Genomic DNA, 13,204 nt, shown 5'->3' with positions numbered 1-13,204 from the left:
TACTGTTTTCCCAAGCATATTGCAACAAACGGTGTATTTCTATCGCTGCTCGTTTAGTTTTTATTGCCGTTTCAAATATACCGGTCATTTTTGAAACACCCTGTACAAACGGCGGTGGTTTGGGGCCAGTGGAATGCACGCTGCAGGGCTTCTGGATCGGAGCTGTCCCTGAAGTAACCGATTTGTAACAGTCCGCTGTCTTTCTGTGGTGCCAACTGCTGCTCCAATTGCTGCTGCAGATACAGCACAGTGCTCCAGAGGCACACGCCGAACGCGATGCTCTCCCTTCTCGGTAGTGCCATGTGCTACAATCCTGCCAAGTCTGTGTGCAGTATCGCAGAAGAAACATGCAGCTTCTTGTAGCCCTATCATACGACCTCATTCAAACTCAGAGAGCTGTTGATAATGGCGTCTTCGTCTCCTCAAAGGCTTCCTTGGCTAACCTCAGCTCACTACGTCCATTCTGAAGGGTAAGTAACGTCCACGACCGTTACAGCGCATATTTAAAGGAAACCTGATTTGCATACTGATAGTGGTGCTATTGGTTCCACTCTTATGCAACTTTCGCAAAATCTGAGTAGACGTCATCTTTCAGATGTTATCAGCTGTCGTTTATCTCGCGCAACTCCTCCTTGGGATTTTTTTTCCGTCAGTTTTGTCTGTATAATGTACTAGTCTGTGCCAGTACTTTATTTGTATATTTGTGTACTGTTATACTTGTATACTTGTGTACTGTTTCGGCGTTTACATTATAGCAAATAATATACAATAAAGTTTATTTGTTCATAGCTTCTTTGAGTATTTCAGTACGCTTGTGTTGTTCGTATAGAAATATAATCATAAAAGGTGACATCTTGAGCCATAAATTGTCGTTGAAGTTCTGTGGACTATCTTTCTGTTGTCTGGGGATGGGCCAGAAAGCCGGAAGCCGGTTCACAACGAAATATAACATAAATATTATTTTGGACTATCAATACTGTTTACGAGGTGCATTCAAGTTCTAAGGCCTCCGATTTTTTTTCTAACTAAGTACTCACCTGAAATCGATGAAACTGGCGTTACGTCTCGACGTAATCGCCCTGCAGACGTACACATTTTTCACAACGCTGACGCCATGATTCCATGGCAGCGGCGAAGGCTTCTTTAGGAGTCTGTTTTGACCACTGGAAAATCGCTGAGGCAATAGCAGCACGGCTGGTGAATGTGCGGCCACGGAGAGTGTCTTTCATTGTTGGAAAAAGCCAAAATTCACTAGGAGCCAGGTCAGGTGAGTAGGGAGCATGAGGAATCACTTCAAAGTTGTTATCACGAAGAAACTGTTGCGTAACGTTAGCTCGATGTGCGGGTGCGTTGTCTTGGTGAAACAGCACGCGCGCAGCCCTTCCCGGACGTTTTTGTTGCAGTGCAGGAAGGAATTTGTTCTTCAAAACATTTTCGTAGGGTGCACCTGTTACCATAGTGCCCTTTGGAACGCAATGGGTAAGGATTACGCCCTCGCTGTCCCAGAACATGGACACCATCATTTTTTCAGCACTGGCGGTTACCCGAAATTTTTTTGGTGGCGGTGAATCTGTGTGCTTCCATTGAGCTGACTGGCGATTTGTTTCTGGATTGAAAAATGGCATCCACGTCTCATCCATTGTCACAACCGACGAAAAGAAAGTCCCATTCATGCTGTCGTTGCGCGTCAACATCGCTTGGCAACACACCACACGGGCAGCCGTGTGGTCGTCCGTCAGCATTCGTGGCACCCACCTGGATGACACTTTTCGCATTTTCAGGTCGTCATGCAGGATTGTGTGCACAGAACCCACAGAAATGCCAACTCTGGAGGCGATCTGTTCAACAGTCATTCGGCGATCCCCCAAAACAATTCTCTCCACTTTCTCGATCATGTCGTCAGACCGGCTTATGGGAGCCCGAGGTTGTTTCGGTTTGTTGTCACACGATTTTCTGCCTTCATTAAACTGTCGCACCAATGAACGCATTTTCGACACATCCATAACTCCATCACCACATGTCTCCTTAAACTGTCGATGAATTTCAATTGGTTTCACACCACGCAAATTCAGAAAACGGGTGATTGCACGCTGTTCAAGTAAGGAAAACGTCGCCATTTTAAGTATTTAAAACATTTCTCATTCTCGCCGCTGGCGGTAAAATTCCATCTGCCGTACGGTGCTGCCATCTCTGGGACGTATTGACAATGAACGCGGCCTCATTTTAAAACAATGCGCATTTTTCTATCTCTTTCCAGTCCATCATCATCATCATCATCATCATCATCATCATCATCATCATTTAAGACTGATTATGCCTTTCAGCGTTCAGTCTAGAGCATAGCCGCCCTTATACAGTTCCTCCATGATCCCCTATTCAGTGCTAACATTGGTGCGTCTTCTGATGTTAAACCTATTACTTCAAAATCATTCTTAACCGAATCCAGGTACCTTCTCATCGGTCTGCCCCGACTCCTCCTACCCTCTACTGCTGAATCCATGAGTCTCTTGGGTAACCTTGCTTCTCCCATGCGTGTAACATGACCCCACCATCTAAGCCTGTTCGCCCTGACTGCTACATCTATAGAGTTCATTCCCAGTTTTTCTTTGATTTCCTCATTGTGGACACCCTCCTGCCATTGTTCCCATCTACTAGTACCTACTTTCATATCCGTAACCTCAACCTTGTTGATAAGGTAACCTGAATCCACCCAGCTTTCGCTCCCATACAACAAAGTTGGTCGAAAGATTGAACGGTGCACAGATAAATTAGTCTTGGTACTGACTTCCTTCTTGCAGAAGAGAGTAGATCGTAGCTGAGCGCTCACTGCATTAGCTTTGCTACACCTCGCTTCCAGTTCTTTCACTATGTTGCCATCTTGTGAGAATATGCATCCTAAGTACTTGAAACCGTCCACCTGTTCTAACTTTGTTCCTCCTATTTGGCACTCAATCCGTTTATATCTCTTTCCCACTGACATTACTTTCGTTTTGGAGATGCTAATCTTCATACCACAGTCCTTACATTTCTGATCTAGCTCTGAAATATTACTTTGCAAACTTTCAATCGAATCTGCCATCACAACTAAGTCATCCGCATATGCAAGGCTGCTTATTTTGTGTTCACATATCTTAATCTCACCCAGCCAGTCTATTGTTTTCAACATATGATCCATAAATAATATGAACAACAGTGGAGACAGGTTGCAGCCTTGTCTTACCCCTGAAACTACTCTGAACCATGAACTCAAATTACCGTCAACTCTAACTGCTGCCTGACTATCCATGTAAAGACCTTTAATTGCTTGCAAAAGTTTGCCTCCTATTCCATAATCTTGTAGAACAGGCAATAACTTCCTCCTAGGAACCCGGTGATATGCCTTTTCTAGATCTATAAAGCATAGATACAAATCCTTGTTCCACTCATAACACTTCTCCATTATTTGCCGTAAGCTAAAGATCTGGTCCTGACAATCTCTAAGGGGCCTAAACCCACACTGATTTTCATCCAATTGGTCCTCAACTAATACTCGCGCCTTCCTTTCAACAATACCTGAGAAGATTTTACCCACAACGCTGATTAAAGAGATACCTCTGTAGCTGTTACAATCTTTTCTGCTTCCATGTTTAAAGATTGGTGTGATTACTGCTTTTGTCCAGTCTGATGGAACCTGTCCCGACTCTCAGGCCATTTCAATTATCCTGTGTAGCCATTAAAGACCTGTCATTCCACTGTATTTGATGAGTTCCGACTTAATTTCATCCACCCCAGCCGCTTTATTGCACTGCAATCTATTGACCATTTTTTCCACTTCCTCAAATGTGATCCTATTTCCATCATCATTCCTATCCCATTCTACCTCGAAATCTGAAACATTACTGATCGTATTTTCACCTACATTGAGCAACTCTTCAAAATATTCCCTCCATCTGCCCAAGGCATCCACAGGATTCACCAGCAGTTTTCCTGACCTGTCCAAAATACTTGTCATTTCCTTCTTACCTCCCTTTCGAAGACTGCTAATTACACTCCAGAATGGTTTTCCAGCAGCTTGACCCATAGTCTCCAACCTGTTTCCAAAGTCTTCCCACGATTTCTTCTTGGATGCTGCAATTATCTGTTTGGCTTTGTTTCTTTCTTCAACATAACTTTCTCTGTCTACCTGGGTTCTGGTATGTAGCCATTTTTGATACGCCTTCTTTTTCCTTTTACAGCCTGCCTTGACTATCATTCCACCAAGCTGTTTGCTTCATCCTACTTTTACACACTACTGTTCCAAGACATTCTTTAGCCACTTCTAGTACTGTGTCCCTGTACCTTGTCCATTCCTTTTCCAATGACTGTAATTGACTACATTCAACTAACTGGTACCTTTCTGAGATCGCTGTTATGTACTTGTGCCTGATTTCCTTATCCTGAAGTTTCTCCACTCTTATCCTCCTACATATGGACCTGACCTCCTACACTTTCGGCCTCACAATCCTAATTTCACTGCAGATTAAATAATGATCAGTGTCATCAATGACAGATCTGGTTCCCCTGCCTTCCCAAGTATACCGGTGAATGTTCTTATGTTTAAAAAAGGAGTTTGTGATTACTAAGCCCATACTGGCACAGAAATCCAAGAGTTGTTTCCCGTTCCTGTTGGCCTCCATATCCTCTCCAAATTTACCCATAACCTTTTCATACCCTTCTGTTCGATTTCCAATCCTGGCGTTAAAATCACCCATGAGCAGAACACTGTCCTTGTCCTTTACTCTAACAACTACATCACTGAGTGCCTCATAAAAACTATCCATCTTATCTTGATCTGTCCCTTCACAATGCGAATATACTGACACAATCCTAATTTTCTTGCTAGACACTGTCAAATCTATCCACATCAGTCGTTCGTTTACATACCTTATTGCAACTACGCTGGGTTCCATTTCTTTCCTGATGTAAAGCCCTACACCCCATTGTGCTACTCCTGCTTTGACTCCTGACAGGCAGACCTTGTATTCTCCCACTTCCTCTTTTTTCTCACCCCTTACCTGTCACTAACAGCTAAAACGTCCAGCCCCATCTTACTTGCAGCCTCTGCCAGCTCTACCTTCTTCCAGAGTAGCCCCCATTGATATTAATAGCTCCCCACCTCATTACCATTTGTTTGCCAAGTCGTATCTTAGAACTTGAATGCACCTCGTATTTCAGATTTAGGAAGTGGTTTTTACTGTATATCACGTTGCTGTGACAGAATGCAGAACAGGGATTTGTGTGTTATGTTGCAGCACCGCACGTCGGGCGATGACCCGCCGCAGGGTGAAGAGTGGGCCGTCACGGAGGGCCCGGACGGGCTGGTCCGGGAGGTGCGGGAGCACACCGTCAAGAGCCGCGAAGAGCGCGAGGAGCGCGTCGAGACCGAGGACGTCAAGCACCTGGGCGACCTCACCGACGACGTGAGTACCGCCGTCTGCGCTCGCCTGCCGCTCGTGCTTGCAAGTACAGGGCGACAGTAATTGAACTATATGAAAAAAGACTTAAATTAGCTTCTGTCTCGGGTTCTTCGGCCGACGTTCATCTAATGATTTTTCTGACGTTTCGCCAGCACGAGTGGCTGGCATTGTCAAAGCTTCACCCTCCATTACCAGTGGTGAACTGGAGGCGAGCTAAAAAATAGAGATGGGGCCCCTCCACGCCCGCACCAACGTGGTGACCAAACCAAAAGTTCTACTGTCACCTTCGTAAACATGTTAGTTATCTAGTAGGTGGATCACAGGATGCTGGGCTGTGATGTTGTCCGTGCGTCTGGGTAAGGCTACGCATTAACACGGTCCATCAGGTGATAGATAGTGGACGAAACGCGAGTGAGGGTAGCGATTTGAAGAGCAGAGGGAAAAAAAGTGCCATGGCTCGTGCCGTGGGAGAAAAACCTCTGCGACAGTGGGATGGGTAGTAAGAGCAGTAGTGGCTTACTAGCTGCGATAGCTCATGCAAGGTTGGATTTGTTAGTATAGGTATCATGCATCATTACCGTGACAGGCGATGGCGATGTGTCCCAGTTGCTGCGGCTGCTACTTTCCTGGAACAATCAAGATCGTTATACAGTAGTAGGAGATCGGCCGTAGATCATCTCACTGTGTGGGGGATGTGTGGAGCTTGTTTGCATGCAGTGTACGGTACGGCTTCCCTGTGTGGTGCCAATTATTCGGCAGTGCGAGCTCGCGGCCGCAGGCTATATGTACCTAACGCGCCAACGTCAGAGAGCTTCTCCGCAGTCATTTCCGGTGCGGTTCTCCTCTTACTACCTGCGACGGTCGTTCGCTGCAGTACGGGAAGCCAGGATCCGTTTACCTTAAGCCTTTCCTCTTTCTTGTTGAAACTGTTCGCGTGTTTTTGGATTTCTACAGCTTCTCCGAACAAGCGCGTGTGATAGTGCTTCTCTACAGACAGAACTTCCGTGTCGGCGAATTTTATTACGTGGTCGGTCTCATTCAGTGCGTGCTCTGCCACGGCCGATTTCTCCACCTGCCCCAACCTGCAATGTCGCTTATGCTCTTTGATCCTGGTGTTAACGGATCGTCCAGTCATTCCGACATAAACTTTTCCGCATGTGCAAGGTATACGGTATATTCCCGACACTGCAAGTGAGTCTCTTTTCTCCTTCGCCGATCTAAGACACTCTTTGATCTTCCTTGTCGGTACATATAGTCAGGTACATATAGCCTGCGGCCGCGAGCTCGCCTCCAGTTCACCACCGGCAATGGAGGGTGAAGCTTTGACAATGCCAGCCACTCGTGCTGGCGAAACGTCAGAAAAATCATTAGGTGAACGTCGGCCGAAGAACCCGAGACAGAAGCCAATAGGCAGTTTGTCAACAAGTGGCCACGAAAGCCTTAACAATTTTGTAGACTTAAATTAGTTACGAACTAGGGCGTGCACACACTTTATACAACATAGAAATGTCAATGCACATATTAGGATTTAGGTTATGACGTGTTCGATATGCCTGCCATCATTGGCGATGATGTGGCGCCGACGAATAGCGAAATTCTGCATGACTCGCTGAAGTTTCCAAACATCGATGCTGTCGACGACCTCCAGAATCGTTGTTTTCAGCTCAGCAACGGTTTGGGGGTTACTGCTTTACACCTTGTCTTTAATGTAGCCCCACGAAAAGGACTCGCATTTGTTCAGATCCGGAGAATATGGCCGCCAACCCAGACCTGTGCCACTTGCGCTAAACTACAATATTTCATTTTGCAGCTCTGTCTTAACTCGTTCACTTCTGTTCTAGGGTAGTAAATACGCAATACGCGTAAATCCAAACACTTCTCAATGTCAGCGGAACAAATGGAGTCCCATTGTTCGACATTAATGGTTTTGGGAACCACAATTATAAAAGAAATCTTTATCCACGATGTCTACTAAGACCAAATTTTGTTCTGCATGTTGGGTATAACCGGACCGTTTACGAGTAAAGCGTAGACGCTTCTCTCACCATATAAATATTATTACTTAGATTATGCCGTATTCTATACAGCCGCCTAAGATCAGTTGCCACAGAAGCCAAAAAATTACTCATGAAACATTAACTGATTCTAAAAGTAGCTGTACTGCCGATACATTGCATTATGACATTACGTCGCGAATACGCCTTTACCCTCCAGCGTTCGACCAAGAGTCTTTCTCAAATGCTTCAAATGGCTCTGAGCGCTATAGGACTTAACATCTGAAGTCATCAGTCCCCTAGAACTTACAACTACTTAAACCTAGCTAACCTAAGCACATCACACACATCAATGCCCGGGGCAGAATTCGAACCTGCGACCGTAGCGGTCGCGCAGATCCAGACTGAGCGACTAGAACCGCTCGGCCACACCGGCCGGCGAGTCTTTCTCCCTCGATTGTAGAAATTCCCTTAAAATTTGTTAATCGGCGGTCGGGTCTCCCGCCATCAGAGTAACTTCTACCTTGCATTTATTTCATAAACAAGCTATAATTGAATTTAACTCAAAAAATGTTCAAATGTGTGTGAAATCTTATGGGACTTAACTGCTAAGGTCATCACTCCCTAAGCTTACACACTACTTAACCTAAATTATCCCAACGACAAACACACACACCCATGCCCGAGGGAGGACTCGAACCTCCGCCGGGACCAGCCGCAAAGTCCATGACTGCAGCGCCTGAGACCGCTCGGCTACTCCCACGCGGCTTCAATTTAATTGTGGACACAATTTTATACTTGGCTGAGATCAGGAAGTAAAAGAAGAGATGTCATCCATCCGCTAGATTTCGGGCGTGCAACCTCAGAAACCCTGTTTCTTCATTTCTTTTTTTCAGCCATTTTCCGAGTGAACTGACAAACTAAAGCCACTATGCTCGCTCCGGCCTTTTAAGCCCACGGACAGCGCTATTGTGGACGCGACCACAGATAATATCAAGAGCCGTTGTTTGCCGGTAAAGCTGCGCATAAATTGAATCTCAGCTTAGCTGGTCGACTGATTCTGGGATATCGATGTGTCGCTAGTTGCTGCACTCTACTGACGTCCTTGAGACCTTGTTCAGTTATTCGTCCAGGGTGAAACCCCTAACTATGTTAATTAAATTCTGCGCCAAGGGAATTTCTAGAGATTCTTTTGGCGAGCGCCTTATCGTCAGTCTGTCAGCCCACTCGAAAACGTCCTTAAAATATGTGTTTGAAATCTAGATGAAGAAATAGTTTTCAAGCGGTTGCACACCGAAATGTAACGGATCATTCATTTCGCCGTGAAAATTTAAAGATGCACAGATGTTATCCAATTTGCGGGAAACGTATGATATCTGTCAAAAGTATACCCGAGAAGAAAGACTAATTTTATCAATTGTTGAAGGATATGTGTGTGGAAGATAAGCACATGCTGGAAGCAAGGCATCTACACCTACATCTACATTTATACTCCGCAAGCCACCCAACGGTGTGTGGCGGAGGGCAGTTTACGTGCCACTGTCATTACCTCCCTTTCCTGTTCCAGTCGCGTATGGTTCGCGGGAAGAACGACTGCCGGAAATCCTCCGTGCGCGCGCGAACCACTCTAATTTTACATTCGTGATCTCCTCGGGAAGTATAAGTAGGGGGAAGCAATATATTCGATACCTCAGAAACGCACCCTCTCGAAACCTGGCGAGCAAGCTACTCCGCGATGCAGTGCGCCTCTCTTGCAGAGTCTGCCACTTGAGTTTGCTAAACATCTCCGTAACGCTATCACGCTTACCAAATAACCCTGTGACGAAGCACGCCGCTCTTCTTTGGATCTTTTCTATCTCCTCTGTCAACCCGACCCGGTACGGATCCCACACTGATCAGCAATACTCAAGTATAGATTGAACGAGTGTTTTGTACGCCACCTCCTTTGTTGATGGACTACATTTTCGAAGGACTCTCCCAATGAATCTCAACCTGGCACCCGCCTTACCAACAATTAATTTTATATGATCATTCCGCTTCAAATCGTTCCGTACGCATACTCCCAGATATTTTACAGAAGTAGCTGCTACCAGTGTTTGTCCCGCTATCATATAATCATACAATAAAGGATCCTCCTTTCTATGTATTCGCAATACATTACATTTGTCTATGTTAAGGGTCAGTTGCCACTGCCTGCACCAAGTGCCTATCCGCTGCAGATCTTCCTGCATTTCGCTGCAATTTTCTAATGCTGCAACTTCTCTGTATACTACAGCATCATCCACGAAAAGCCGCATGGAACTTCCGACACTATCTACTAGGTCATTTATATATATTGTGAAAAGCAATGGTCCCAAAACACTCCGTTGTTGCACGCCAGAGGTTACTTTAACGTCTGTAGACGTCTCTCCGTTGAGAACAACATGCTGTGTTCTGTTTGCTAAAAGCTCTTCAGTCCAACCACACAGCTGGTCTGATATTCCGTAGGGTCTTTTACTTTGTTTATCTGGCGACAGTGCGGAACTGTATCGAACGCCTTCCGTAAGTCAAGGAAAATGGCATCTACCTGGGAGCCTGTATCTAATGTGCATGACGTTAAAGATCCAAAATACCTACCGCAATAAAACACCTCATGCAGCGGCAACTGGTTAGTCTAGGAAGTGAATACACGATTTTAAGCACGAGGCAATAAACTGCCGCTTTGGATTGCCGGGACCTGTTTCAGGAACGCTTTGGCCACAGAGAAATGTCAGGCAATAAAATGACCAGTGAACTGTTGCAGTGTTGTTTCCCGGAGAGTCGCGATTAATAACAAGACCGCAGGTCACGACGTAGCGTGCCGGCGCAACGGCACATCCCCGGCGGTCTGCGGCAGCCGGGGGAAGTCGGAAGTCGACATCGACCGTAATGGATTGCGGCGTGAGGTACGAGCTACGCCACGCTACCGTGGTTCAAATGGCTCTGAGCACTATGGGACTTAACATCTATGGTCATCAGTCCCCTAGAACTTAGAACTACTTAAACCTAAGGACATCACAGAACACCCAGTCATCACGAGGCAGAGAAAATCCCTGACCCCGCCGGGAATCGAACCCGGGAACCCGGGCGTGGGAAGCGAGAACGCTACCGCACGACCACGAGCTGCGGACGCCTACCGTAGGATATAAAGCACAGATAAATTAGACATGCCATCAAGAAAGCTGCCGTCCAGCTGTTGTAGACCTCACACGTAGTAAGTAACTCAAACACAGAATGACCTTCTGCAAGTCAACCAGAATGAACTTCAGAGACAACGGTCACGCGAAACCAGACTCGCAATTTTCTCACATAACATCCTAAAAACCATTGATCAAACCAGGGAAGTAGATGCAGTATTCTAGGTTTCCGAAAAGTGTTTGACTCAGTACCGTGCTTGCGTTTACGAGTGAAAGTCCAATCACATGGGATATCAAACAAAAATTGTGACCGACTAGCGGATTTCTTGGTAGGGAAGACATAGTGTTTCTTCTTCGATAGAGAGTCACCGGACAAATGTAGAAGCAGCTTCATGCGTGCCGCAGGGAAGTGTGTTGAGATCATTGCTGTCTATTACGTTTATAATTCGGCTAATAGATGACGCAGTTCTGTGATGAAGTTAAATCTGTAAAGAAAAGTGCAGAAATATTCAGTCAGATGTTTATGCAATTTGACAGTAGTACAAAGATTGACATGTTGCTTTAAATGTTTGTAAATGTAAAAATGAGCATCTGACACGTGGTATCGTTCGAAGAACGAAGTCCCGCGGCTATGTTGGTACGCAGGTCGGAACCGCAAGTAGTATATGAAATAAATAAAATGAAATTTATTCGCAGTTTCGAAAAACGAAGAACCATCGACTGTATGCGGGAATAACGACAGTAAAAATTTTTACTTCATGCGAACTGTAACCTTCACTGCTTTGGCTATCCGTGCACGATTCACGACCAGACCCAAACAGCCATACGTCGTCGCTGCTGCGTCACAACCTGAGCTCGTACACACGTTATGTGGTTCTCGTACACAGCACGATGGTGAACACTGCTGCACGAACTACCGAAGTTGTGTGGCGTCCCCAGCTTCAATTCATATCTTCTGCTTATTTTCCCTTAGATTGTCACTACTGCGAGTGCTCTCAGACGTTGGAATAGCTGCTCGCCTCCCGTAATAAAAAAGAATCAACGATCAACGTGAATGCATGTCTTGTGACGTCCGCGCAGACCAAATGCAGCCAACAATACCGAACAAAATGCAAACAAAAAGGAAGCAAGAAACGCGGGTTCGAGTCCCCCCGTAGCACAAATTTTAATTCGTTTCTCCTGCTTCGATCATTATCATAGATAATGAAGAGACTTAAATGTTTCAGGGAAACATTTAATTGTAAAGTCTCTGATTGTGATTCAGAGATTTTGAAGAACCGTTTTCCTTACATATTCCGCAACGTCGTCAATGATTGTTGCGCTAGGGAGTTCAGGGAGGTCGCCGTCTTCGACGTCTTCTCGATCCTCTCGGAAACTTCTATACCACTCTTAACCTCTTGTGTTGCTCATAGTAGCTCCGCCAAGAGCCACAGTAAAGATTTCTAAAGCGACGCTGCGTTGTATTCCATTTTCCAAACAAAATTTAACGCAAATTCTTTGGTCAATCTTTCCCGAAAGTAAAATTTCGCCGAACACTCGAAACCACGTTTAACCTTTACGAGTCCTAAGATTAAACTAAATATTCAAAACAGCTGCAAATGGAAACATACATCTACATCATGTGTACCAAGAAGATAAAATAAAATTTTGAAAATCCGATGTTTTAACTCCTCGAAATTAAAAAATGTTCATTACTCTTTGAGCCGCGCGGAGTGGGCGCGCGGTTTGAGGCGTCATGTCGTGGTCTGCAAGGCCCCTCCCTCCAGAGGTTCGAGTCCTCCTTCGGGCATGGGTGTGTGTGTTGTTCTTTGCATAAGTTAGTTTAAGTAGTGTGTAAGTCTAGGGACCGATGACCTAAGCAGTTTGGTCCCTTAGGAATTCAGACACATTTGAACACTACTCTTTGATCTCAGCCCGTACAACAGGTCATGAACGGTGTTTAGTATATTACGACTGTTTTTGTAATTACCCATTGTAGGTAATGTTTTGGCTTTTTCGTGGTGTATAGATAGATGAAGATGGTCCGTTTCTGACCGAAACTACACTACTGGTCATTAAAATTGCTACACCAAGAAGAAATGCAGATGATAAACGGGTATTCATTGGACAAATATATTATACTAGAACTGACATGTGCTCACGTTTTCACGCAATTTGGATGCATAGATCCTGAGAAATCAGTACCAGAACAACCACCTCTGGCCGTAATAGCGGCCTTAATGCGCCTGGGAATTGAGTCAAACAGAGCTGGGATGGCGTGTACAGGTACAGCTGTCCATGCAGCTTCAACACGATACCGCAGTTCATCAAGTGTAGTGACTGGCGTATTGTGACGAACCAGGTGCTCGGCTACCATTGACCTGACGTTTTCAATAGGTGAGAGATCTGGAGAATGTGCTGGCCAGGGCAGCAGTCGAACATTTTCTGTATCCAGAATGGCCCGTACAGGACCTGCAACATACGGTCGTGCATTATCCTGCTGAAATGTAGGTTTTCGCATGGATCGAATGACGGGTAGAGCCACGGGTCGTAACACATCTGAAACGTAATGTCCACTGTTCAAAGTGACGTCAATGCGAACAAGAGGTGACCGAGACGTGTAATCGATGGCACCCCATAC

At 45.5% G+C, this 13,204-nt stretch overlaps 1 protein-coding gene across 2 annotated transcripts in view; it reads left to right on the top strand.

Annotated features, from left to right (window-relative positions):
• The window catches only part of LOC126094646 (uncharacterized), a 1,573,713-nt gene that overhangs the window by 901,211 nt on the left and 659,298 nt on the right, over positions 1-13,204 (top strand). For both annotated transcript variants that reach the window (XM_049909153.1, XM_049909145.1), the window contains one exon: positions 5,271-5,438. In XM_049909153.1, the coding sequence (XP_049765110.1) occupies positions 5,271-5,438 (168 nt within the window). The remainder of the gene's footprint in view (positions 1-5,270; positions 5,439-13,204) is intronic.

This window comes from Schistocerca cancellata, chromosome 1 (genome assembly GCF_023864275.1).
Source record: "Schistocerca cancellata isolate TAMUIC-IGC-003103 chromosome 1, iqSchCanc2.1, whole genome shotgun sequence".
NCBI lineage: Eukaryota > Metazoa > Arthropoda > Insecta > Orthoptera > Acrididae > Schistocerca > Schistocerca cancellata.
This window is presented reverse-complemented; position numbering and strand designations above follow the sequence as displayed.